General features: G+C 42.3%; 1 protein-coding gene across 10 annotated transcripts in view; it reads left to right on the plus strand.

Annotated features, from left to right (window-relative positions):
- LOC122542628 (RNA-binding protein with multiple splicing 2) overlaps window positions 1-27,444 on the plus strand; it is a 107,398-nt gene that overhangs the window by 37,900 nt on the left and 42,054 nt on the right. For 9 of the 10 annotated variants that reach the window (XM_043680609.1, XM_043680615.1, XM_043680611.1 and 6 more), the window contains exons 3-4: window positions 9,433-9,471; window positions 24,568-24,630. In XM_043680609.1, the coding sequence (XP_043536544.1) occupies window positions 9,433-9,471; window positions 24,568-24,630 (102 nt within the window). The remainder of the gene's footprint in view (window positions 1-9,432; window positions 9,472-24,567; window positions 24,631-27,444) is intronic. The other variant, XM_043680608.1, reaches the window with a different exon arrangement.

Raw genomic sequence — 27,444 nt, forward strand, 5'->3', positions numbered from 1 at the left:
ATAAAACACTGGGCTAGATGGTCTGTGTAGGTGGCCTAAGCCATTCTGTATTCCTGACCCTTTTTATATCTTGTGCAATGGTCTCTCTCTGCTGTGAGACACCAGTATACTAAAGGCTCATGTATTCAACCCCATCTTCCAGCTCGTGCTGAAGTTTTACTGAAGGGGGAATGGTCATAAAATTATTGATTATGTTTTTTAAAATGCCACCTCATTTTCTTGGTTTAGTGAATTACAAGATAGCAGAGGCAGCGTTCCTGATGCAATGGAAATAAAACTTGCTACTTTTTGTTCCCCTCTCCCTCGGAGCTGTTTTAAGCCGTTGCTCACTGACCTTGTCAGCAGCGGCTCATTGCTTGCACTCTAACCTCCTAGAGGGTTGTGTGTTCTCATTATTAATCCAGGCTTCAGATTGGGACTCATGCTAGCATTCCAGTGCAGGAGTGTTACATTGACTAAAATGCTGTCTCTCAAATGTGTTGATAAATTGAGCCCTTCGGGTAAAAGGCTGGATGCTATCTGTTTTGAAGAGGAATGGGTGTTCTGGTGTCCTGGTTGATGTTAATCCCTAAAAGGTTTTTAACATCTTGCTCTCAGCAAAACAAAAAAGCAACAACCTTTTTGCAATGATGACTACATGACTTACAATCATTACTTTTTTAGTACTTCATTGGCTGCAAAGTACTGTGGTTATAAAAGTTGCTATATAAATGCAGGTTCTTTTTCAAGTCAAGCTTCGTAAATGCACAAATCTGACTGAAGGAAATACACTTCTCAGCAGATTGATTAATTTTAGTTGCAGTTCTACTTTATTATCTTGAGTTCAAGAATTCATAAAATCCCTGCACTGTGTGGTAGCAGGCCACGTGGCCCATAGAGTCCATACCGATCCTCTGATTATCCCACTCCTGTTACCCTATTTGTGTAACACTGTGCACCCTATGGCTAACCCACCCAGCCTACACATCCCTGGGTACTGGGGCAGTTTAGCATGGCCAAGCCACCCAAACCCCCACATCTTTAGACTGTGGGAGGAAACTGGAGCACCCAGAGGAAACCTGTATAGACACTGAGCATGCAAACTCTACACTGTTACCTGAGGATGAAGTCGAACCCAGATCCTGGTGTTGAGGCAGCACTGCTAGCCACTGTGCTGCCAATTTGTATTGATGTCTGTCACTGCTTGATCTGACCTATCTGGGATCAGATGTGTGCTGTGCTGTTACCCACTTGAGCCAGCTGCCACCCATTGTAGGACCTCCTAATGAACAAAACTTTGAACTGCATCCAACAAAGTTGGCATCCTTTTTTAATTGAGGGGGGAATCCTATGATTCCTTGTAATTGAAGGTGTAGTGTCATAGAACCGCATTGAAAACCATAACCAGCTACCTATTTTGTGCAATTAGTCAGTGAATGTTTTGCTTTATGGCTGATGGGAAGTCTGCAGAACACCAAGGTGAATTTATTTTTAAAAATTGTCCGGAATCTCGAGGGCTACACGTTGCAGGAAATCCTGCAGGTGATGCAACTTCCTCCAAAGTTTGAAGAGATGTAGTTGAAAAAGCAGCTAAATGGTGTTTCCTGCACTCCCCGCAAAGGAACAGGAACCTTTTTTGAGCCCTTTGTCCTTCAGAATATTGCTGTTTTTAAAAAAAACACTTCTCCGCGTGTTGCTTAGGTAAGGAACAGCTGCTCCCCCTTAATTGAAGGAGGTTTCGAACTTGGGCATCCTGATGAAAAGCTTATGCTCGAAACGTCAACTCTCCTGCCTGACCTGTGCTTTTCCAGCACTACACTTTTTAACTTCATAGTTGAAGGGTTAGTCACGAAGGGACACAGGTTCAAGGTGGGAGGTTTTAAGGAGGATGTGTTTTTACCCAGTGTGATGTTCTGGAATATGCTGCCCAAGCACATGATAGAGAGTTGCTTCAATACTTTATATTCAAGTCCCTGAATGAATACTTGGCACGCCATAACATTTCAAGGCAGAGGGCCAAGTCTGATTGATGGGATGAGGTTGGAGATCAGGTGTTTGTGTCACTGCAGACTTGATAGGCCAAAAGGCCTCTTGGACACTGTCCTTCTATGAAAGGCATACTCGGAATTCAATATCCTGGCTGACCACCACTCAATTGGTTATGATTGGCTAAAATATGATTTGAAGTTTGAGCCAGAGGTGCTAACCATTTTCTTTAAAAATTGGTGAACTTATGGCTTTTGGTAAGCAATGCCAATTTCGCAACATGACATGGTTTGTAATAAAGAGCATGTTTAATACATGGAGTGCTAATTAGGTGCTGCTTGAATTTAGGTATCTGACAAGTGCTTAAGTCATTTTAAATCTGGCCCGTGGGCTCAGTGCCATCTTAAAGGCGTGTGGTTAGTGGCTTTGAGTGCACCTATCTCTTTTTGAAGATTAGTCCTTACAGCCATGTGGCTGTTTGTCCACGGGCTGCAACAGTTCAAGTAGCAACAGTGCCACAAGGACAACTAGGTTTGAGCCACAAACATAGGCCTGGCCAGGAGCAAATCCCCACCTTGTAACGAAATGCATTACCTAAATGAAATTGTGGAGATTTTTGCCAGAGTATTTAGCATTATCCCTCCACATCTGACTGCTGAGCTGATGCACAGATTAATGCAGAAAGAGTTGGATGGGCCTGGGGGCAACACTGGCTTTGCCGTTGAAGCTGGAATCCATTTCACACGAGTCATCTAGTCAACTTCCCTCTCTTTTTGCCACTTCTCAGCCCAGCTCTGCATCTTACCTATGTCCCTCTGTAACCCACAACATCCTTCAACACTATCCACAACTCTGCCTACCTTTTAATGTCATCCACAAATTTACTAACCCATCCTTCTATGCCCACATCCAGATCATTTATAAAAATGACAAACAGTAGTGGTCCCAAAACAGATCCCTGTGGCACACTACTGGTATCTGAGCACCAGGATGAACATTTCCCATCAACCACCAACCTGTCGTCTTACAGCTAGCCAGTTTCTGATCCAAACTGCTAAATCACCTTCAAGCACAAAACTGTATTTTGTGCTATGTGGAACCTTATCAAAAGCCTTACGGAAGTCCACATACATCACATCAACCGCTTTACCTTCATCTACCTAGTTTGTCACCTTTTCAAAGAACTTTGTAAGGTTGGTGAGGCACGACCTACCCTTCTCAAAACCATGTTGACTATTCTAATCAAATTTATTCCTTTCCAGATGATTATAAATCCAATCACTTATAACCTTATTCCAGCGCCTTACTCAGAACTGAAGTAAGCCTCATTGGCCTATAATTACCAGGGTTGTCCTGGCTCCCCTCAAGGGAACAATATTTACTATCCTTCAGTCTTCTGGCACTAATTCCTTTAGACAATGATGATGTAAAGATAGAAGCCAAAGACTCTGCAATCTCCTCCCTGGCTTCCCAGAGAATCAGGATAAATCCCCTCAAGCCCAGGGGCCTTATCTATTTTCAGATTTTCCAAATTCTGAAACCTTTTTGTCAACCTCAATCCTATCTAACCTTGTAGCCTGTATCTCTGTAATCTCACTAACATTGCCCTTTTCCAATGTGAATACTGATGAAAAGCACTTATTAAGCACTTCCCCTATGTTCCCAGATTCCATACACAACTTCCCACTACTATCTTTGGCCCTAATCTTATTCTAGTCATTCTTTTATTCTTGATTTATACTTGTAGAAGGCCTTAAGGTTTTCTTTGATCCTGTCTGCCAACAAATTCTCATGTCCCATCCTGGCTCTTAGCCCTCTCTCTTTAGAACATTTTTGGCTAACTTAATTCTCAAGGCCCCATCTGAGCCTTCATGTCTCATCATCTCTCAATCCTCTTTCCTTTTGACAACTTCTTTAGTAAACCTATGGCTCCCTCCCTGCCTGAGAATATATACTTATCAAGGACCCGCAGTAGCTGATCCTTGAATGAGCTCCACATTTCAAGTGTCCATCCCCTGCAGTTTCCTTTCCCATCCTATGCATCCTAAGTCTTGCCTAGCTGCATCATAATTGCCTTTCTCCCCCCCCCCACCTGCTGTTATATCTCTTTCCCTGCAGAAGCTCCTTGGATGCTGCCTGAACTGCTGTGCTCTTCCAGCACCAATAATCCAGAATCTGGTTTCCAGCATCTGCAGTCATTGTTTTTACCTAGTTTATACCTATCCCTGTCAATTGCTATTGTCAACATAACTGAATTGTGGTCACTATTGCCAAAGTGCTCACCTACCTCCAAATCTAACACCTAGCTGGGCTCATTTCCCAGTACCAAATCCAATATGGCATCGTCCCTTGGATACTGTAAGCCTCTCCTTATGACTCAAACTTTACATTCCTAACAATCTCTTCTGAACCCCCTCCAGCTTAATAATGTCCTTCCTAGAACAGGGTGTGACTAGAACTGACATGCTACTTCAGAAGAAGCCTCAACATGAAGTCCCAACTCCGATACTCCATTCTGATTTGAAAAAGAACCTTCATTCAGGTCCTAGTCTTCTTCACACTTCAGTTGTGTCCTGTCTGACATGTCAGCTGTATTTTATCTCCGTTAACAATACATTCCTTTAGTTGCAAATGTATGCATTTAAATTAAAGTCTCTGGCCTTATCTGTTGAGGCATTCCAACCTTTTTTGAATATTCTGTCCTTTCATGTCATACATTCTTAATCATTCCCTAATTTGTTGCTTTGCTGTGCTTTGTCTCCCTATATCATATCTATCTTCACTTGACTCTCTAATTTCCCCATGTCCCACTGCTCTCTTATTTGAATTCTCTCTCTAATTCCCTAATTACAGGATTCACCAGAACAGTACAGCTCAGCTATGGACCATTCCTGTGATCCATGGCATGGTGGCTCAGTGGTTAGCACTGCTGTCTCTCAGCATCAGGCACCCAAGTTCAATTCCAGCCTCGGGTGATTGTCTGTGTGGAGTTTGCACGCTCTCCGTGTCTGCGTGGGTTTCCTCTTGGTGCTCTGATTTCCTTCCATAATCCAAAGGTGTGCAGGTCAGGTGAATTGGCAATGCTGAATTGCCCATAGTTTTAGGTGATTAGTCAAGGGTAAATGTAATGGAATGGGTCTGGGTGGGATACTCTTTGGAGGGTCAGTGTGGACTTGTTGGGCCAAATGGCCTGTTATCACACTGTAGGGAATCTAATCATAACTTTACACCAGTAACTGGTGTTCTGTGCCCCAGGAATGAAAGCCCATATCCCCCCCCCCCCCCCCCTCGCCAGTTTGAGTCACAAGCCTATCTCTCTCTATCTGATGTACCCTATGCACGTTTGCTTGTGAGACATAATCCAGAGGTTAGTGCCTTTGTGCTTCTGTAATTTTAATTGACTCCGTAGGTGCTCAGAACACAGCACTTCCTGCCTTCCAGTTCTATGCTGATGGTACCTGCACTGACCACACTGAATCCTCTCCAACCCAGAGATAGTGTTCCAAACTCAGGCATACAATGCAGCCATCTGCATTCTCGCTCTTTGCAGAGATTTGTACCCCTGTCCCTCGCCGTGCAGTTCTCTCCTATCACCACATTCCCATTAACAGCCCCAACTTGATTGGTCTCCTGTACCTTGATGCCTTAGTCAGTTCAATCATCCGCACTCTTTTTTTTTTTTGAGCTATAAACACTGCAAGAGCCTGGAACTTACTGGACGCTGTCAAAGGCTGAAGTTCACTCCACTTACCTTCCTCACTCGGTTGACTCTTTCTCTCCAAATGAGAAGCCCCTAACTTATAAGGGCTGTGACAGCCAACTTCCTCACTCTGCAGCTCAACCTCTGGTGTAGCTGCATTTAAAGCCAAACGTGTTTGCCCTGGAATCCAGAAGCTCCTACATGTTGCAGATGCTGCACGTCACTGCCCAGGGGCTCCCGGTGCATCTCGATAGTCAAAAGTCATGAGAGCCTCCTGTCGGTGGGTGGATAATTTTCATAATCTAACATCTGCAGTGCTGGCTCAGCCTTCTACCATCTGAGGCACAAGGTCTTTGCGAAGACTTCAAACCTAATACCCCACACATTGGTTACAGTGCAGCAGTGTGCCACACAAACCAGCCTTCCATCGATTGACTTCTCACTGTCTTGGGAAGGCATCAAATGTTGTCCTTGACCCCTCCCACCCCAGCTATAGTCTCTTCCACCCTCCTCCATCAGGCAGGAGATGCAAAAGCTTAAAAGTACCAACACATTTGAGAGCCTTTTCTTCCCTGCTGTTGAGACTTCTGAAAGAGCCTCAAGTTTTACATTTCATGTTGAGCTTGCTCTGTGTGAAGTTTGCATGTTCTCCATGTGTCCACATGGGTTTCCTCTAGGTGCTCCAGTTTCCCCCTCATTCCAAAGAGATGCAGGTTAGGAGGATTGACAATGCTGTATTGCCCATTGTGTCCATGGTAGTCTAGATTAGGTGGATAAGTCGTGGGAAATGCAGGGTTAACTGGATAGGGTAAGGGGAGTGGGTCTGGGTGGGATGGTCTTTGGTGGATCAGCGTGAACTCAATGGCCTGCTTCTATGATTGGAGGGTGGGAGAGGGAATGAGGCAGCCCTTTGTTTCAGGAGTGCGTGGGAGGACTCGAAGCATCTCTTTCTTGTTAAAAAAAAAAAATTCTCCAATCAATTGTTTACTGAAAGTTGAAGGTTTTGCTGTGAGTCACTAGAACTGTTGTCCTGGTGTGTGGTAAACACCCTTTCTACTAACTGCACAATCCAGGCCAACCAAGTTTATTAATAAGCTACCAGTGCACAAACAATACACACAGCACTGTAATTTTCCCTTGTAATTATCTGCTGTATTTCTGCAGTAGCAATGCAGGTTCAGGTACGTTGGTACAGAATTGGGCTTAGTACAGCTTTAATGGATAGCTTAGCAAATATATTTCTGTACACTATTGAAAGCTTGTGCTGCTCCGTGCAACATTCAAAGGAAAGTGAACTTTGCAGGTAAAAGCAATAACTGCTCCCAACACAGCATTCCAGTTAAATTAACTGCTTTGCTTCAAATTGCATTTAATACTTGACTTGCGTAATCTTCATTACTAATGGATCTCTTGTGTTCTGCTGTAAAATGCTGTTTTTAAGCTGATCCTGGTTGCCTTTCACAGCCGCAGAACTTTACATCGTTCTGAAAGCACTCGAATACTAGTTTCTGTTGTCATACGGCAGTCAATGGGTGAATACTTGAGGTAAAGTTGCTATAGCCCCAGTGGATTGTAGGGGTGTTTCTCTCTCGTTAGAGAGACAGCTATTGGTGAGGGTCACCACACCTCCGACAATGAGTGAGGTTGAGAAGGCACTGTTTCCATGGTGACCTCAGTGTGGGAATCGAACCCACTGCTATAGGTGTCACTCCACCTTGCAAACCAGTCAACTGACCCTGATAGCAATGTGGTATGATCAATACTGCTTGTGATTTGTTGAGATGTTTGACCAGGATGCCAGACAGAATTCTCTCTCCCTTGTTCTTCCAACAGTGACTTGGGATCTTCTGTATCTGCTTGCTTTAGGGGCAACAGTGGCATTGCGGTAACATCATTGGATACAGAATTGGCTGGCCCATAGACAGGGCAATAGTTGATGGAAAGTATCCAGCCTGAAGCTTGGTGACCCGTGGTGTTCCACAGGGATCATATCTGGGACCTCCGCTCTTCGTGATTTTTGATAAATGACTTAGATGAAGTGGAAGTGTGGGTTAGTAAGTTTGCTGATGACATGAAGGTTGGTGGAGTTCTGGATAGTGTGGAGGGCTGTTCTCAGTTGCAACAGGACATTGACAGGATGCAGAGCTGGGTTGAGAAGTGGCAAGTGGAGTTCAATCTGGAAAAGTGTGAAGTGATTCATTTTGGAAGATCGAATTTGAATGCAGATTACAGGGTTATAGGGAGGATTCTGACCGTGTGGAGCAGCAGAGAGCTCTTGGATCCACGTCCATAGATCCCTCAAAGTTGTCACTCAAGCTGATAGAGCTGTTAAGGTGTTTGGTACATTGGCGTTCATTAGCAGGGAATTGAGTTTTAAGGGCTGCAAGGTTATGCTGCAGCTCTATAAAGCCCTGGCCAGACCACACTTGGAATATTGTTCCGTTCTGGTCTCATTATAGGAATAATATGGAAGCTTTAGAGCGGCTGCAGAGGAAATTGTCCAGAATGCTGCCTGGACTGGAGAGCATGCCTTAAAGGTTGAGAGAGCTAGAGTTTTTCTCATTGGAGTGAAGGATGAGAGGTGATTTGATAGAGGTGTACAATGTAATGAGAGGCATAGATAGGGTGGCTACTCAGACTTTTTTCCTCAGGGTGGAAATGTCTATCATGAGGGGGCATAATTTTAAGGTGATTGGAGGAAGGTTATGGAGAGATGTCAGAGGTAGGTTCTTTACACAGTGGTGGGTATGTGGAATGTACTACCAGCAGTGGAGACATTTAAATTACTTTTGGATAGGCACATGGGAGATTGTACTATGAACAGTACCTATGGTTAGTCTGATCTTAGGATAAAAGGCTGGCACAACATAGAAGGCCAAAGAGCCTATACTGTGCTGTACTGTCCAACTTGATTTCCACTTTATCAAATGAACATCTCCTTTGACCTTCCCCTTCTCACCTTAAATACATGCCTCCTAGTATTAGACACTTCAACTCTGGTGGGGGGTGGGGAGAGGTGGGGAGAGATTCTGACCATCAACTGTATCTCTGCACTCCTTTGACCTTCCCCTTCTCACCTTAAATACATGCCTCCTAGTATTAGACACTTCAACTCTGGTGGGGGGGTGGGGAGAGGTGGGGAGAGATTCTGACCATCAACTGTATCTCTGCACCTTTTTATGTATCATTTTACAGATGTCTACCAAGTCTCCCCCCTGCCTCTGCTGCTCCAGAGAAGAAAACTCCTGTTTGTCCTCCCTTTGCCTTCCCTTACTTACTTTCTCCACAACCACCTGATGGAGCAATGCTCCAACTGCTTGTGCTTCCAAATAAACCTGTTGGACTATAACCTGGTGTTGTGATATTTAACTGTCCATCCCAGTCCAACACTGGCGTCTCCAAATCCTTACTTTCTGAAGTAGCCTTGTCTCTTTAGGCATCAGAAATCTGCTATTGCGTGATTTTGGAGTTTCTTTATTTAACCTCCTGACACTTAATTGCTGGAGAAATTCAGTGGGTCTGGCAGCACCTGTGAAGAGAAAGTAGTGTTTGTGTTTCAGGGCCAGTGACCCTCCTCCTGAAGTTGTTTCTTCAGTAATTGCTGTTTTTATTTCAGATTTCCAGCATCTGTAGCACTGTTTTATTTTGTAACATTGACTTAAGTTGTGTTCAACTGGTGGTTACCTCACTCTATTATTGAGAAGTACTAGCGCTCATTGTTGTGACTTGTTTAATTCCATTAATGTCTTTTTAACCCCCCCCAACAGGGATATGAAGGTTCACTGATCAAGCTAACATCAAAACAGGTAAACCTTTTTTTTTACTATTAGCAACCGAGATATGGAATGTTTTGCATGCCCAATATCTTTTTAGGATTTGAAAATACATTTTAAATCCGAATCGAATCATTATGTTCTGGAATGAGTTGTCGCTATCTTGTATTAAATCTCTAGGAGAAGTAACCTCAATGAGACTGGATGCTTTATTGTAGCGTAATGTATCATTCCAAGTTAATCTTTATTGCATTTTAAGGGGCTATTTTGTTTGTGGAAAACACATTACACCACTGTCCCCAGTCCAAGTTTTCCCTCCCTTTCCAGTTTTTGGAAAGGGATGGAAGATTTCTGGTAAGCAACAAAAACAGAAGTAGCTGATTAAAGCTCGGCAGGTCTGGCAGCATCTGTGGAGAGAAAGCAACGTTAATATTTGGGTCTGGTGAACCTTCCTCAAAACTGGTCACTAGACCCAAAATGTTGATTTCTCTCTGCAGATGTTGCCAGACCTGCTGAGCCTTTCCAGCCATTTCTGATTTCCATCAACTGCTGTTCTTTAAAAATTTTTTTTTTGGTAAGTGGATGGCTTATACAGGAAACTTACTCATCCCAAAACACATCCAGGGGTTAACAAATATAGAGACTGCCAACAGAAATGAGTGGAGGTGTAACATAAGGTGGGGCAAGTTCATCTGTTTATAGACCAGCATTGTTGAGTTGGAGATGCCAGTGTAAATTTTAAGATATATTTTTTGGAACATTGTGGTTTGGTGGGTTAATATTGCACAAACTGGCAATTTGTGGGAAGGAACTGTAGCTGTGTGGTTCATTGTTTGGACAGCCTTACAAATGTAAGAGAATTTTTCACCAGGTTCAGCCATTTGCTGTTTCACTGAATATTTCGCTATAATGTACATCTTATACCCTAATAAAACAATGTGACAATTAAATGCTTGAAAGTGCCCTTAATGTTACTACTAAGCTGAATTAGAGCAATTTAAGTATCTCTTAAATTTGCTTAAAGTTGAATTTCACAATATTCGAACTAAAATTACACTTGTTCTCAACAGTCATAAACTGTTGATTGTACCTTTTTGACAGCACCAATATGCCAGTGGATTGTATTTTTATCTAACATGGTTCATTGAATGTAGTTTACCCTTTTGATGTTAAAAATCTAAAGCTAAATGCTTTTTTAAAAGCATATCTTAGTAATTTCTTTTGATGTGATTACTCTAGGTTTTAACTGTACTGGGACTCCACTTAGGTGTAGTGTGGTACTTAAAAGTTAATGAATGTGTGACCTTTCTTTGACCCCAGAAATCCACAGGGGGTCTCTGCCACTCATTTACGATCCTGGTGAATTGAGCAATTAGGCAACAGAACTGCACACGTTTAGGAACCTGGAAATTATTTCTTGAGTTTACATTCTTGAATGTTGGGCATTGACTGACTAGTTTACAGCAGAGAGCTGTGTACTGAACCAGTCAGTTGTGTAACTGGGCAGGTAGAGTTAATGGCCTGGAGTTTCTGCTAGACTCTGCTAATTCTTTTGCCACAGTTTGACCAAACTCAGCACCAAAGGTTTGGGGGATGGGGAGAACTGAGAGGGGAGGAGAGGAAGTCAGTGACTGTTGAATTAGTGAGCAAGTCTAGTTTTTCAATGCCATTTGCATCGGTCTGCCTTCAAACTGCTAGAAATAACTAAACTCTCTCCTCTCTCTCACACCCCTATGCCTCCAGCTGGGGTTTCAGAGCACATATCACTAATATTGTGCAGTCTGAGATAGCATCGTTAATAGAGAGCTGGTATAAGACATGGAGGCTCATTAACCTTGTGTAGATCTAGTTTGTATGTAGCATCTGTGTGAATAAAGGTATGTTTTTAAAACAGACTGCCAACAGGAGGTGTAACATAAAGTGGGGCAAGTTCACCCAGAGGTTTATGGACAAGGATTATTGAGTTTGAGGCACCAGTGTAGATTTTTAAAGGTGTATTAGGGCATTGTAGTTTAGGGGTTAATATCCCACAAGTTGGGAACTTTTGGGAAGAAGCGGTAGATGTGTGGTTCAGTGTTTGAACAGCTTTGCAAATCTAAGAACTTTTGACCAGGTTCAGCCATTTGCTGTTCCTGCAGTAAACTAGCTTACTGCAAAATCACTAAGATGGAAGATTTTTGCGCCCACTTCCAACCGGGGTCTCTCTCTGAGGAAGGGATCTAGCCCCAGACTGAACCATCATTTGAGGTTTCCTCTGTTTTGAGAATCTTTTAAGGAGTCTCTTTTCAAAAGCAAAAGCGGTTTCTGATGCCAGGACATCGTATTAGTACCTGAAAGGGTTAAATGAATCATGAGCTCCACCCATCAGGGTGTAAAGAGCAGTTCTTGGGAGGAGCTACATTTTCTGGATTAAGTGTAGTGTAAGTGTCTATTCTGGGATCTCAGGCAGCAGTTAAGCACCTTGTCATGAACCTTTTCTTGTTTAACACCGTCGTGGCCTGCTTCTGTGTTTGTGTGACTATCGTTCCCCCTTTGATATCAGTAACTTGGATAAATACTGATAAACAGTATTGGTAGCTTTGAATCTGCCTGAGGCTTCTCAGATGGTACTGATATGTACAAGAGTGCCTACTGTTAGGGCTTTGGAAGTGTTAATCCTTTGAGTGCAGTGAGCATCACTCACTAGTGTTGAGGTGGTGGTAGGATTTGGGGAAGGTGATGGCCTAGTGGTGTTATCGCTTGACTATTAATCTAGATACCCAAGTTCAAATCCCATCTTGCCAAGATGGTGGCATTTAAATTCAGCAAAGTATCTGGGGGAAAAGCTCACCTGGATTCACTAATGCTCTTTAGGGAAGGAAATTTGCCACCCTTACCTGTCTGGTCTACATGGGACTCCAGATTCTCCGCAATATTGAGACTCCTTGGGATAATCACATGGCTAATGAATGCTGGGCTGGCCAATGACTTCACTGTCCCATGAACTCATCCCTTTTTTTAAAAAAAAAGCGTGAGATTGAGAGGCATTCCTGAATCTGGATCCTCCAAACAGTTTGTAATGTAAAGACTGACCTTTGTAACCTGTAAGTCGTTGCAGAGATGCAATAAACTGCATCCTGCTTACTTGCCAAGACTACTTGTTAGATCAGAAGGGGATGCCTTCACACACACCTAAATAACACTTCAATACACAAGGCACCTTTTTTACCTGTTAAAGTTGCTATATACAGAGGTAACGTTCAAATAGTTCTGTGGTGATCACTTATTGTTTGCTTTCTTCGTTCATTGGATGAGGGAGTCACTGGCTAGGCTAGCATTTATTGCCCATCCCTAATTGCCCAGAGGGTGGTTAAGGGTCAACTACATTGCTGTGGGTCTGGAGTCACATAGGCCAGACCAGGTAAGGATGGCAGTTTCCATCCCTAACGGGCATTAGTGAACCCAGTTGGGGGTTTTCCAACAATCGACAATGGATTATGGTTGTTGGACTCTTAATTCCAGATTTTTGTTGAATTCCGGTTCCACCGTCTGCTGTGGTGAGATTTGAAGCTGGGACTCCAGAATATGATCTGAGTCTCTGGATTAACAAACCAACGATAATACCACTAGGCCATCGCCTCCCCATGTTTGTGAACTAATCATCTTGGGCCAGAGCTCCAATTAAAAATACTTGTTTGGGGGGGGGGTTAATCCCACATTCAGCTGTATCTCACTGCAATCACTTTTTAAATAATACCTAGGAATATTTTTGTTTCAAAATCCCTTGAATTGCATTCTGGATTTAATCTAGTTGCATCTCGTCACTGAAGGTGAGGAGTAGAAATCTGTAAGTTAACACAGTCAATGCTTTAAATCGTTCTTTTGACCTGTTTCTATAGAGAATGACTGAATAATGTATTAAAATTTGGAATATGTCCTTGTTTTGAGGGGCTTTCATTTGGCGATTTTAATAGCAATTAGCAATGTTGGATTGCTCAACATTATAAAATTTGTGGCTGTCGTTTTCAATGGCAAGGAATATACACTCCATCTCGAAGTTCGAAAGCACTTTTTTTATTGTAGGAATTTGATTCTTTTTCCACGTTGAATGCAAAGCAACTATTGCATTTCGTATGGACTGCAGTGGTACAGGAAGGCAGCTCCCCTTCTATAGGGCAACTAGGGGAGAGCAATAAGTACTGGTTCAGCCAGTGACATCCACACCCCTTGGGTGAATAAAGACATCTACTGGCTGACCTTTTGGGCTCATGTTTCCAAGTAGTGCACTGGCAGTTTTGCACTGTAATATTGGCAAAGATTGTGTGCAAATGATTTTGGTGCCAACCTTGCCCTATTTTGCCTTTAGTGCCACCAGCCACTGCTCTATAGCACTTTAGAATTGCTAGGGACAAAGACTGACAAAAAGCATCAGGAAACACTGTTGCCCTGAAGGGAGAAGTTGAGATTCATCCACATTTAAACGCTGGTTACTTTGCCTTCACCTATGCAAGTGGAAATGTTTTTTTTTTAAAAATGCTTTGAACTGGAGGAAGTAAGGGACTTTATTTTCTAAGTCATCTGATGAAGGAGTGATGCTCCGAAAGCTAGTGTGCTTCCAATTAAACCTGTTGGACTATAACCTGGTGTTGTGTGATTTTTAACTTTGTACACCCCAGTCCAACACCAGCATCTCCAAATCAGAAGTAATGTTGGCAGTGTTCAGGTCAGCTACCTCGCTGTTCTAACTTTTCCGTTTAATTTCTGACTTCAAGCTTCTGCATTGTTTTGGTTTGTCTTTTTTTAAACATCCATCTAATGGGACAGAGTGTGACTAGCTCATTTTATTTTCTGACCAGGATAAGCTCTATTGAAGACAGCAAGTTTCACATTGACAGTCTAAATTGAGTCTTCCTTGCTCCAGTATCTGACTCCAATATCAAATTCTGCAAACTGATTGATTGCTAAAGTAGCTAGGATCCAGTAAGTGAGGCAAAACGTGTACTGAGCAAATTGCAGCATTGTGTTCTGAAACCTAATTTGCTCTTTCTAAATTTCTAGAAGTGGTGCTTGATTCTGAGTAAGACTGCTCAATCTCCGAACAACAGAGGATGTTATCATTTCTTTGCACAGGCCGGTGCTAACTTTCTATCCAACAGAAATCTCCGGTTTGTTCAGAGAACGGAGTTGCTGTTTGGGACAGCACCTGTTTGCTGCTGTGAAACACTGTTTCTTTGTATAAGTCTGTCACGAGTCTTAAACCATTGCTTATTTATAATTTTGAAGTAATGGTCCACTTTCCTTCTGGATTCTTTCTATTGCAAAAAAGATCAGTCAAATTGACGTAAAATCTACTGAAGGAGCTGTACAAGAAATTGGAACTTGTTAAATGAGCAGTTATTTTCTGAACCAAACAAGACTCCTGTTTCACCCTCTTGGTGTCCTATGATGGACTACTCCTAATTAGGAGGAAGCATCGAGTTGGTACAAATTGCTAACAATCTTGCTTTACAGCCTTTAAGGTACAGAGCCAGTAAAGCAGCTAAGGGATGTATCCAAGCGCTGGTTTTACTTCTGGTAGAAATACTGGGTCAAAACCCCTCCATTTTGATAAATGCGCCAACTTGCATAAAGGTCTTGTGTGACCCAAATGACTGACAATGAAGGATTTAAATACCAGAGCAGGGACATCTTGCCTCAAGGGGCCTCTGAGATGACACCTGGTGTGCAGTCTTGATGTCTTTTATCTGAGGAAGGATATTCTGATTCTTGGAGGAAGTGCAGCCATGTTTTACGAGACTGATTCGCAAGATGGCAGGACTGAGCTATGAAGAGACTAAGTCAGTTAAGACTGTTCACTGGCGTTTACAATGTTGGGGATCTCAAACCTGTAAAGTTCCAGCAGGACTAGACAGGGGTTCTCATTGACTGGAGAGTCTGGAGCTAGGCATCGCAGTCTAAGGATGTCAACAATTTTGAACAGATGTCGAGAAACTTCTTCCAGAGCCTTTGGAATTATCAGCCAACAGTTGAGGTCAAAACAGAGAATTCAATGAGAGGTATAGTTTTTCCAGAGCTAAAGGGATTAATGGGTATGGGGTGAAAGCAGGAACAGGGCTCTGAGCTGGATGTTCGGTGCATGATATCACAAGGTGGAGCAGGCTTGAAGGTCTGAGTGACCTCCTATTTCTACATCTGAATCCTTCCCTAATCAGATGTGCAAGAGCAGCTATTTTTTCCTTTGAGTTTGAAATGTGAAAATTCTAGCCTTGCAAACTAGCTACATCAGGCTGCTTGATTTAAATTAAGTTCCATTGCATTGAACACTTTTAAAAACATAGTATTTTCCCGATTCTTCAGTTTCTGGAATAACCTTGTCCTGGCCATAAACAGCAAAAGGTCTTTTTTGTGATTTGCTACAACAACACTATCTCTAATTCACGAAAACAATCCATTGTTTTGTACCAGAAATGGAATCTCACTTAATATTTCTCAATGGAAAAGTACATCTGTCTTTTGGAAATATTGATCAAGAATAATTTGCTAGAATAGATTTTTCATTTGAAGAAACCGCAAGCACTACTGTAACTTAGTCAATGATTTGCTCTATTTTGATTTGTTTAATTGCATTTTTTGAAATCGTGCCTGGCTTCAAGTGAATGCGAACATATCTCATCAGCTGATGAATTTTTCTGGTTTTAATGTGCACACAAAAGCTTAACCTGGCTGCCAAATGAAGTGTTTAAAATTTGAATCATTCCTGGTTTAGGGACATTGGAATTTCTTAGTTCTAGAAATGAGGAGGCCCTTGGCCCTCAAGTCTGCTCCATCTGTCAATAGGATTATGGCTGATCTGATTATTCCTCATGTCCCCTCTTTCCAGCTTTTTCCTAGAATTCTTGGTTCCCTGACTGATCAAGTATCTATCCATCTCAGCCCTAAATGCACATGAGGGCTCTGCCCCTACCACTTTCTGCAGAGAGAAGTTTCAAAGGCAGTCGCTTCTCCAAAGAAATTCCTTCCCATCTCTGTCTTAAATTGGCTCCTCTTTAATTTTGAAACTGTACCCTCTGGTTCTGGACTCTATCCCATGAAGGAAAACACCCTCTCAGTATTTACCCTGTCAATGCCTCATGAATTCTATTCTAAACTCCACAGAAGAGTCCGAACATGTTAGCTTTAGCTCATAGTCTCTCCCATACCTAGTGAACCTTCTCTGACCTGCCTCCAATTGAATAATATCATAAATTTTAAAATAAAAAGGGCCAAAACTGTTCGCAGTACTCCCAGATGTCCGTCACTGAGCCAAGAATGTCAACATTTTTCAGTATGTTTGTGACATTCCTGCTCTTAGTGATTTATTTTTTTGCTTATAAAATATTTATACACTACTCTTGGCCCTACAGTGATGCTTCAGTGTAAAAGTAGGTTCTTCAAATTCCGGCCTTTGAACCTTACAACTCCCAGGCAAGATGACTGCTGTGGCTAAGTCAATTCGCTTCTGAATCTGGACCTAATCTTGCAGCCTTGATGCATTTAAATTGCTTGCTATTGTCAGGGCATCAATGTATTTTTCTCTCTGGAATGCTAGAACTAGAATTGATCCAAGTGCCTCCTGGCCACCACTTGTTTAAATTGGTGGACTGAATTGAAATTGAAGCATAAAAGCCAACTTGTAGTTGATTAAACTATAGTAACATGCCTGAGGTTGAATTGATTTAGCTGAACTGCTGTTACCAAATGAGCCAGGCAAGCAATCTACAAACACAAATCTGTTTCTACTGCAAGGTTGTTAACTAATTACTTAGTTGACTGACTAGCACATGTTCAGTAACTAGTGTTGGATTGGTTTTTAAGTTGTGCTGTCATCTTCTCTCTTTGATTCTGGATGATTATTCACCCTGCAGTATTTTTCTGGCAAATTTGGATTCGTGCTGAAGTTGTGCCTGTGAAGTGTCAATCTCTCCGACCACTGTGACTTCATATCATTATAACTGTCTGTTCTGCTCTAACACAGTAGTTGTGTTCTCATGCAATCCTGTTATAAGAAAATTGTGCAATGGCAGCACATTGTAAACTAATGGGGCCAGAATTGCATTATAATCAATACGTACGTGCTTTAAAGTTCACGTGTTGAGAACCACGTCCCCAGTTTGTCAAACTTTAGTGGATTTGCATTCACAAAATGTGCATTATATAGCAGAATGACCTGTACCTGTCATCAAACTCCAATGGTGGTTCTCCAAGTCTTGCCCCTATGCTGTTCATGCCAGGTAGGGTGTAACAGTGCAGATAATCAATGCTGATCCACTGTCATAGCAGTGATCTGGGAAGGGCTGAAGTTAAGATGGCTTCCTTGGAGTACTGTACTGTGCCAACTTATGGTTCGCAAAGTTCCTCTCCTTGTCCATCTTAACCACCTTGCTTAGGCTCCATTATTTTGAGGGTAAAAGTGACAATGAGCTCTAAATTGCAACCTGAGCAGTGAACAACTTGAGCATGATCAATGAGATAAAAGGTAATCGTGGTTCAAAGATTGGTGTAGGAGAAACTGGTTCAAGTTCATGGGACGTTCCCACTAGGACTGGGGGAGGAGGGGGATGTTCTGATGGGATGGGCTGCACCTGAGTTATGCTGGGGCCAGAGTTCGGTGAACTGTAGGGCTTTAAACTAAATAATAGGGGGAGGGGCTTCAGGTGCAGGGAACAAGTTACCGAGTTTGATAGCTCTTGAAACTGAGCCAGTGTTAAGACAGATTCTTAACTTCTGCCATAGTCTAAGTTCAGGGACAACTGAGAAGGGGAGCAGTCAAAGCAGGATTGAGGGTGTTGTACCTAAAATGCATGCAATATGTGAAACAAGGTAAATGAGCTTGTGGCACAGATTTCAATTGGAAAATATGATGTTGTGGGTATCATAGAGAGATATGGCTGCAAAGGGATCAAAGCTGGGAACTAGGTATCCATGGATACGTGTCCTATCAAAAGGGTAGGCTGATGGGTAGAGAGGCCAGGATTGCCTTATTTATAGGTAGTGGGATTAAATCCATATCGAGAAGTGATGTAGAGTTGGAAGGCATAGAAGCTGTGTGTGGGTGGAGTGGGCTGGGGACGGGACGGGGAGGAAAACTTCCCGATGGGTGTTCTGTACATGCCTCTGAGCAGTAATCACGGTGTGGGAAAGAAAATAAATCAGTTAGAAAAGGCATGCCAAGAAAGGTACTATTCCAATAATCCTGGGGGTCTTTGATACCTAGATACACTACGCATTGGATTTTCCCCCAGTGTATCTCAAGGAATTTCTGGCTTGTCATCAAGATAGGTTTTTGTGGTTGAGCCAGCTAGGCAATGAATGCACATCAAATCCAGAATAATGAGGCAGACTTATGGAGCTTAGTGAAGGAACCCCGAAGGGGGCAGTGACCCCAACATATAACTCGCTCCACAGTTTGACGGAGAAGCTGGATTCAGGTGTAACAGTATTACAGGTGTGTAAAAAAAAAAAAGTGAGGGAGGAGCTGGTTAGTCTGTACAGCTCATTGCTGCAGCAAGCTGTGGAGCCAAGTCACTGAGTGTATTTAAGACTGAGCTTATTGATTAGTAGGGGGATCAAGGGTTATGGGGACAAGGCATATCAGCCATGTTCAAATATTGGAGTACACTCAATGGGCTGAATGGCCTATTTTTGTTCCTGTCTTGTTCTTATGATCTGCAATTGCTCTTTCTGCTGCAAAAGAGGAGCTGAGGCCTGGGGGAGATCAACCATGATCTGACAACATGGCAGGATGGGATCGTGGGGCTGAATGGCCTCCATCTCCTGGTTCTTAGGAAATTTTTCTTATGGGCTCTGCTTTATTTGCCAACATTTGATTGGGCTATTGTTTCTTCAAATGGGAAATATTAGAACCTAGATCCCACAGAATATTATAGGTAAGTTTTCAAAGTGGTAGAAATGCTGGAGTCAAGGAAGAGGTGGTGGAGAAAGAAACTGTTCTGTTCTAAATTGGCTGACCTTTCGCCAGAACACACTTTTTGGCATCTTTGACTAGAAATATTTAACTCTATTCACTCCCCGCAGATGCAGTTACACTTGTACTTTCTGGTTTGAATTGCCAATTTTTGGTGCCTTCAGTATGTGGCTTTTGTATTATGGGTATTTGCTCTCAATGTCACATGTACCTTTCATTGCTACCCATAAGGCACTTCTTTCAAGGACTTTTTTTACTGCAGACTCTTGAAGGTTTGCCTTCAAGGTCTTAAGCATGTTGGGTAGGAGACGCAGGGTAATCCTTTCAATAAACAAATAGAAATAGCTGCAGCAACTCAGCAGGTCTGGCGCTATCTTGTTTTGAAATCTGATTCACATAAAGGATCTTGCTTTCAAATGACTGTTTGTTTGGGGACTCTTGTAGTGCAGTGGTTAGCTGGCCTAGAAGAGCTGGGATCAAACCTTACCCGCTCTAGAGGTGAGTTGCAGCATTTCTGAACAGGATGTTAACGGAATTAAAGTGACTGTTCAGGGTGGCATCAGAAGTGCTTGTTGGAAATCTAACCACTCTAGTTTTTGAAGACTGGTGAGTTAAATTAACATCTTCCGTGCAAAACATCGGAGGTACAGATTGAAAGGCACGTCACCATTGAAATAATGATCTCCTTCTATGGGGTTTGGTTGCTAAACAAATACAGATCCTTTTTGGCTTCATATCCTTATGACTGCAGTTAGCTTGTACCCTACCCAGAATAATTGACACTGCCAGTAAATTAATGTGAGAATTTCCAAATTATACTGTTCAGCAACTTTGTAAACCATGTCCAGCACTTGCATGTTAACATAGTCCATGACTGGGCTTGGTTTGATTCATAGTGGCGAGTATACAATTGAACAAAATGGTCTAAACCCCGGTGCAAATATTCATTTATTTTTAAAACCACACAACAAAGCAATTAGCACCAAAGAATAACAATCCAGCAGTATTCTTTCAATGATTAATGTTCACAAATCTCTCCAGTGAAGTCATCAGTTGCCTGATTTGTTAATTGTGTAATGGCTGTTTCGAGCAGTCTGGGAATTTGGAAAAGATTTTCTCACGTCTTGACCAGCTAATGTTGCCAAATGTCACAAGCCTTTGTATTGACTACATCCTCCTTCCATTCCCACTTTATAGACGATATTGAAAGCATCACACTTGCTAAAATACTAAAGGGGATGGTGGTATTAATAGAAATCCTTGTCTGCAGAAAGGGACGTCATTAAGAGGAGTGAAGAAGCAGTGTTTAATTATTTGTAAAGCTTTTGATGGCCTGTGGGTGTTTCTACAGTAAATTTGGGTAGTAGGAGAAGTTCTGCTTAAATAGAGAGCCAGTAGAAGAACTAAGAAACAAACCTGATTTGATCCATAGATGTTTGGGACCAACCCCTCCTCAATATATTTTACTGTAGCCTAGACCCAATATTACCTTATTTTAAAGGGAAATGTGAAGTGCCTGTTCCTGATGTGATGTGACTGGTCAAACACAATTTATGTAAACACTGTAGTTAAAATGCAACCAAAACAAAAGAATTTAGAATAACTAGCTATTGGAAAACTAAACAGAATAGTACAGTACCTGTTACTAATTAGCTGTTCCAATACAGTAACATCCCATAAACACTCCCCTTTGGGGTAAAGTCAAACTCTGACACAGGTTTTCTCATAGTTTTCCAATTCAGGAGGGAAAAATCATTCCGAGAGCATAGCAGTCAGGAAACATTCGCTGAAGCTTCCAAATCTTTGAGACCCCAAAGTCTTCTGTTTGAATCCTAACCTAAAAAGTGTTTTTAAAAAACTAGAAAGCCTGGTGAGAGCTGGCCCCACCCAGACTGCTTCCAGTGTTCCAAATTAGAGAAGCTTTGGGGGGTTTTAATTTCTTTACTTAGACAGCTCTCTGCCTCTGCCTTACAACCTCTCTCCAAAACAAAAAGGGCAAAATAACATCTTAAAGTGACAGCAAATAAATATTGGGCACCTAGGCAATAAGACAATTGGTACTCACAAGTGGTAGGATGTTCTTCTATTTTATCTAATTTTCCAGGTTTGAATCCTTTGGTTGTGTAAAATCCCTTTCTTTTGGTGAGATCTCCTAAACTTTCAAGATACCTTTTAAGACCTGGCTTGCCTTGACCATGTATCTTAAAGTAAGCCCCCAACTGAACATAGGACAATTCGTTTGGGGAGCTAGATGGCTACAAAAAAAAGCAAAGTCTAATTATTTAGAATGGGGAATGTTGAGCCACAAGATTGCTTGGATCATGTCACTGTCTGCATAACTATTTTGGAAATATGGAATTTGGCAGTAACATTGACAATTGTTCATCTACATAAAATTGTTTTAATTGGTGTAAAGGAAGATTTGGAAAAAAGTGCAGGAAGACTTAATTGGATGAGTGACCAACCAACAGATCAAACTAGAGCTCTGTAATTGCGAATGGTGATGGATACTTTTGAAAAACCAGACCAAGAGGGTCATTAACCTCACCATCTTTCTGTACAGCCCACTACAAGTGCAAAAGGTGAGGTTGAAGCCTTTATAAATATTTTGTGCCGTGTGGGGTTCGGATGATTTGTCTTCAGTCTGTCTCTCTCGAGCTAGTGTTGATTTTCAGGACATATATGGTTGAGCCCATGATCCTCAAAGCCTTGTTATGCCTAAATGAAATGCTGAAGACTTGCGCTCGAGAGCTAACTGTGCTAGTAAGCTGGTCAAGTATAGCTAGAATCTAATATTGCAAAATTGCCCGTTCTAAATAATGGGAAATAAACAGATTTCCCCCTACCACCATGAAAGATAAACTGTAGATTTGCCTGCAAGCTGCACACTGTCCTGATTTGGTGCAGCAACATTGGCCCCTTCAGTATCTCGGTCAGAGTTTTGGAAATCCCTCTTAATAGCAATATGGGGTCCCTAATGCAGGGCCTTCAGTTCAGGCAGGCTCACTGCACCACTTTGTGAGGGCTATTAAGGGTGGACAAGAAATGGTGCTCTTATCAGCAATGCCCATGGAGTTTTTGTTTTGTTTTATGCTTGTTTTTGTTTGTATTCAGCTAGCACCATTTGGCTGTATGCTGACCAAAGGCAGTAGCATTCTGACCGTGTTTGCTTGGTTTGCATCTCCTGGGCTTGGAGCAATCAGCCGACTATGTAGTCAATAGGGAAAGAGTCACTGCCAGTAGAACAGTCAGCAGGGATTGATGTCATTTTGACATGCTGTTTTCCTAATCCTGAATATTATTGACAGTAAAGTTAAAGCCACATGTCTGAGCTTTGGGTACCTACACACACACACTCACACCTAGAAAAAGGAATGGGAGTTTGATCAAAATGGAAGAGCTGACCCATGTGAGCTCCTGGATGGTTTGAGCAAGGCCTTCAGCCTGTCAGCAGGAGACTGTCCACTGGTCCTAGGGGTAAAGTCATGGTCTTCCCTTCTGCTTAAATTCAGCTGGATGTTCAAGTCTTGCTCTGTAAAGGTCACTGTGAGCTGCTGTCTTAGTCCATTATGTGGTATGCCTATAATGCTGTCCAAAGGAAGTTTGAGAAGCCATCACTTTGGTCAAGTTTTGATTCATTTTGCCAAATAATTGGAACAAGTGAATGGCCACTGAGCAAACTGGTGTTTGTCCTGTCTTAAAGAACATTTGTTCACTTCAGGAGATATTAAAAGGACTTGCCTTAACTCCGTAATCTTTGGTTTTATGTCTCTATGGGTTCTTCTGTTCTGGTTGGTGTTAGGACATTACTTCCTGAGATCCTAACCATGTGCAAAGCTCTTACACTGGCTTAGCTCTTTTTTCACTTTTCTCCATCCCATGTGGATCAATGAAATAATCTGTAGATGGGATGTAAAACAGTATCTTTTTCCTTGCACTGTTCAATCATCTTATGATCTTTGGTATGAACTGTTTGTACTGCACACCTTTTCACTTTACTTAAGTACGTGACAATAATACATCAAGTTAAGTAATGATTCTGGACTAACTTCTCCAGTTGGGGAGAGAGAGCAAGATGCAAGTCATTTGCTCTGACAAAGATGTGAACTGGAGTTGACTTGTTAGCTGGTTGCTGGTATAATTTTTCGGGGTAAGCCAGTTGAAGCCTGCCTATACCTAGATTAGGGTGCTGTCAACCTGTGGTTTTCTGTTACTGTAACTTGCTGTACTGTTTCTGATGGACAACCACACAGATGATTTGGATAAATTCACTGCCATAAATTATTGTTCCTGGTCTGCATTATTGATGTCACATAGGGAAGAGACCTGATTTCTCTTAAACTGTTTATTGCATAGTATTTAATAGCTAGTTACATGAATGACTTGAGAAATTTTTAGACTTGCTTGAGAGTAGTGACATTAAGCTTAGCAGATAACTGGTGCTTGCAACTGGGAGCTAACTCCTCCCAGGAATAGTCTTAAAGATCCCTCTAGCCTGATATAATTTTGTCAGCTAACCCTTTTTAGTTACTAGCTTATAGAAATAGAATGGTTTGAAAATCTTCATTGACATGCACAAACAGTACAGCTTAATGTACTCCACTGAATGTGAATGGGGCACATTGCAGATTCTCTCTAGTCCCATAGTATCTGTGGAGGATACTTTGGGTGAGTGACCTGGGATATGCTTTAATTGGATCAGTGTTAAATATCTCCCTGTCTGCAGATGCAAACTCTCATTTTCTCATGTCTGACAGTGTTTTTCTTCAGTCTCCTTCAGCGTTTCTGTTCTTTGGAGAAAGCTAGAGGGTGAGGGAGTGGGAAGAATAATTGTATGTAAGCAGGGGGAGGTTGCACAAACTGCAATTTCACTTCCTAAAATTACATGGAAAACCTATTTTACTTGCAGCTTCTGGTTTTAAATAAATGTAACTTTGACAGATGGGACTTCAAACCTCTATTATTGCACCTATCAGGCAAAGGGTTGACTTTAGTCTTCAGGTTTTGCAGTTCCATGTGAAAGCCAGGTTATAACTAGCAGAGCGCAAAGACCAGTTGATTTTTGATTTCAACTCACTGAAAGCTAGAAGCCGTTTAACACACGAAACTAATCTGCATGTAATTTGCATTTTAAATTTCCAGCATAAGTTACCTGACGCACTTTGTTTCCTCATTTTTATTTCCAGCCAGTTGGCTTTGTTACATTTGACTGCAGAGTGGGAGCAGAAGCAGCGAAGAATGCATTAAATGTAAGTATTATACAGCATGTAACTGCATCCCTTTTAATGGGTGCATTCACAATTCAAGAAGGAAAAGACTAATTTATTTCTTCATGCTTTCCATTTTTTTGGAGTACTGCTGGCAAACAAATTAATTTGCCTGGCTTCTCACAAGAAGTAAAATGGTAACCTCCCTCCAGTGTTATTAGAATGTCTTGAGGTTTTTGTTAAAATCTTCTGCTATAAGATGTTGGTGCAGATGCAGGCCATTCAGCACATCTCATTTCTCTTTTCTTCCCACCCTCTTTTAGTAAACTTCTTTTTTGTTTCAATCAGCGTCTTGATGTTCTAACACCCATGGAGGGGGTGGGGCTTGAACCCTGGCTTTGACCATATCTGTACAACTCCTTAAGGGCATACAGAGGAATCCCTATTGTGTGAAGGACACGGGCAGGGAATATTTCGATCAGTTAATCGAATTCCAGATAATCAAATGTCGGATAACATAGTTTAGTCAAACATTCGGATCTTGAAATTTCACTGGATAATCGAGGTTGCAGTGTACTCTATACTGATGGGATGTTTACATAGGAATTGGAAGCGGGTGTAGGCACTTCAGTCTCTCGAGCCCACTCCCTCATTTAACATCTTATCCTGGTCTAAACTCCACTCCCCTGTCTGCTTCCCATAGGTCTTTGTTCCTTCAGTGTAAATGTTCGGTTTTGTTGTGATCCGGACTGACCAGTGCGAACCTAAATGCTGTTGCCTAGGGACTTGGTGTAGCCTCTAGCAGGTGTTGAATTGAGCAGATTGTCGTGTTCGGCCCCTGCTCACATTAGTCTTTTGACTGAGGCTGACATATTGGCAGTGGAAGTTGAAGGATGACTTCCTCCAGGCCCTCCTGGCTGCTGCCCAGGATCTGTGTGGTGAATAGATTGCAGTGCAGACTGTTGCTGAATTTCCCTGTAACTTCCCTGGAACAATCTCCCCAGTGAGTGTCACTTGTCGAAAATTTAACTGCTGTGTTTGCACTTAGAAATATCCAGTTGATGTGATGATCTTTGTGGGAAGATCATACAGCGCAAGAGGCTAATGGACAAGTTCTCAGATTAGTTATCCTCCTATCCTTTTTACAAAGCCCAAATCCCAACAAATATTTATCCAATTTTCTTTTATTGAATCTGTTTTGATCCTTTTTAGGTGATCTGTTCGTGTACAGACCATGACTTGCAGCATTGATCTTTTTCTTTCTCTCTCTCATTTGGTCATTTCTGATTCTTTAAATTTATATTCATCTGGGCTGCCATCCAATGCACTGGAAACAGCTTGTACTTTTTTACATTACATTACATTACAGTGTGGAAACAGGCCCTTCGGCCCAAGTCGTCCACACCGACCCGCCGAAGCGCAACCCACCCAGACCCATTCCCCCACATTTATCCCTTCACTTAACACTACAGGCAATTTACCATGGCCAATTCACCTAACCTGCACATTTTTGGACTGTGGGAGGAAACCGGAGCACCCGGAGGAAACCCACGCAGACACTGGGAGAATGTGCAAACTCCACACAGTCACCTGAGGTGGGAATTGAACCCCGGTCTCTGGCGCTGTGAGGCTGCAGTGCTAGCCACTGTGCCACCGTGCCGCCCACGCCGTACTCTTGCTATCCAAATTCTTTGTAACCTTTTTGAACACCTACCATTCTAATGAGTGATTTCAACTTCTATCATTTTTTCCACATTGACAGAAGTTCTTCATACCTGGTATCATTTCTAGTAAATCTCCTCTGTACCTTCCCCCAGACTGTGATATTCTTTTTGATCTGGGAGTTTTGAGACACCTTTGTTTGAGTCCTATTCTTTATTTCAAGCAGTAGTTGCCATTTGTTCTCAACTGAGTTTTTAGGCTTAAAGACCTGGGACGATTCTTATTGTAGCATTTTATTGGTCTTGACCCCATGTCCCATGTTCTTGTCTCTGCCCTCCTGGATCCTGGAAATCACCTGGTAGACTCACTTATCTTCCTCTGCAGCAAGACAGGCAGCACACAGATTCGTAGAGAGGTACAGCGTAGAAACAGACCCTTTAGTCCAACTCAACCATGTGACCAGATATCCTAAATTAACCTAGTCCCATTTGCCAGCATTTGGGCCATATCCCTTGAAGCCCCCCTCATTCATGTACCCATTGAGATGCCTTTTTAAATATCCTCGGCACCTCATTCCATACGCACACCACCCTCTGTGTGAAAAGATTGCCCCTTTTGGGTTCCTTTTAAATCTTTTCCCCTTCACCTTAAACCTATGCCCTCTCTAGGTTGGGACTCCCACAAACCAGGGGCAAAGACCTTGTATGTTAACTCTTTCCACGCCCCTCGTGATTTTATAAACCTCTCTAAGGCCATCCCTCTGCCTCCGACATTCCAGCCTGTTCAGTCTCTCCCTGTAGCTCAGACCCTCCGACCCTGGCAACACCCTTGTAAATCTTTTCTGAACCCTTTTCAAGTTTCACGGTATCTCTTCAATAGGAGGGAGACCGGAATTGCACACAGTATTCCAAAAGTGGCCTAACCAATTTCCTGTACAGCCGCAACATGACTTCCCAACTCCTGTACTCAATGCACTGACCAATAAAGGCAAGCATCCCGAACTCCTTCACTATCCTATCTATCTGCTAGTCCACTTTCAAGGAGCTATGAGCCTGCACTCCAAGGTCTCTATTCAGCAACCGTCCCTAGGACCTTACTATTGTGCATCAGTCCTGCCTTGATTTGCCTTTGCAAAATGCAGCACCTCACCATTTACCTAAATTCAACTCCATCTGCCACTCCTCAGTCCATTGG

The sequence above is a fragment of the Chiloscyllium plagiosum genome, chromosome 40 (genome assembly GCF_004010195.1).
Source record: "Chiloscyllium plagiosum isolate BGI_BamShark_2017 chromosome 40, ASM401019v2, whole genome shotgun sequence".
Classification (NCBI taxonomy): Eukaryota; Metazoa; Chordata; class Chondrichthyes; order Orectolobiformes; family Hemiscylliidae; genus Chiloscyllium; species Chiloscyllium plagiosum.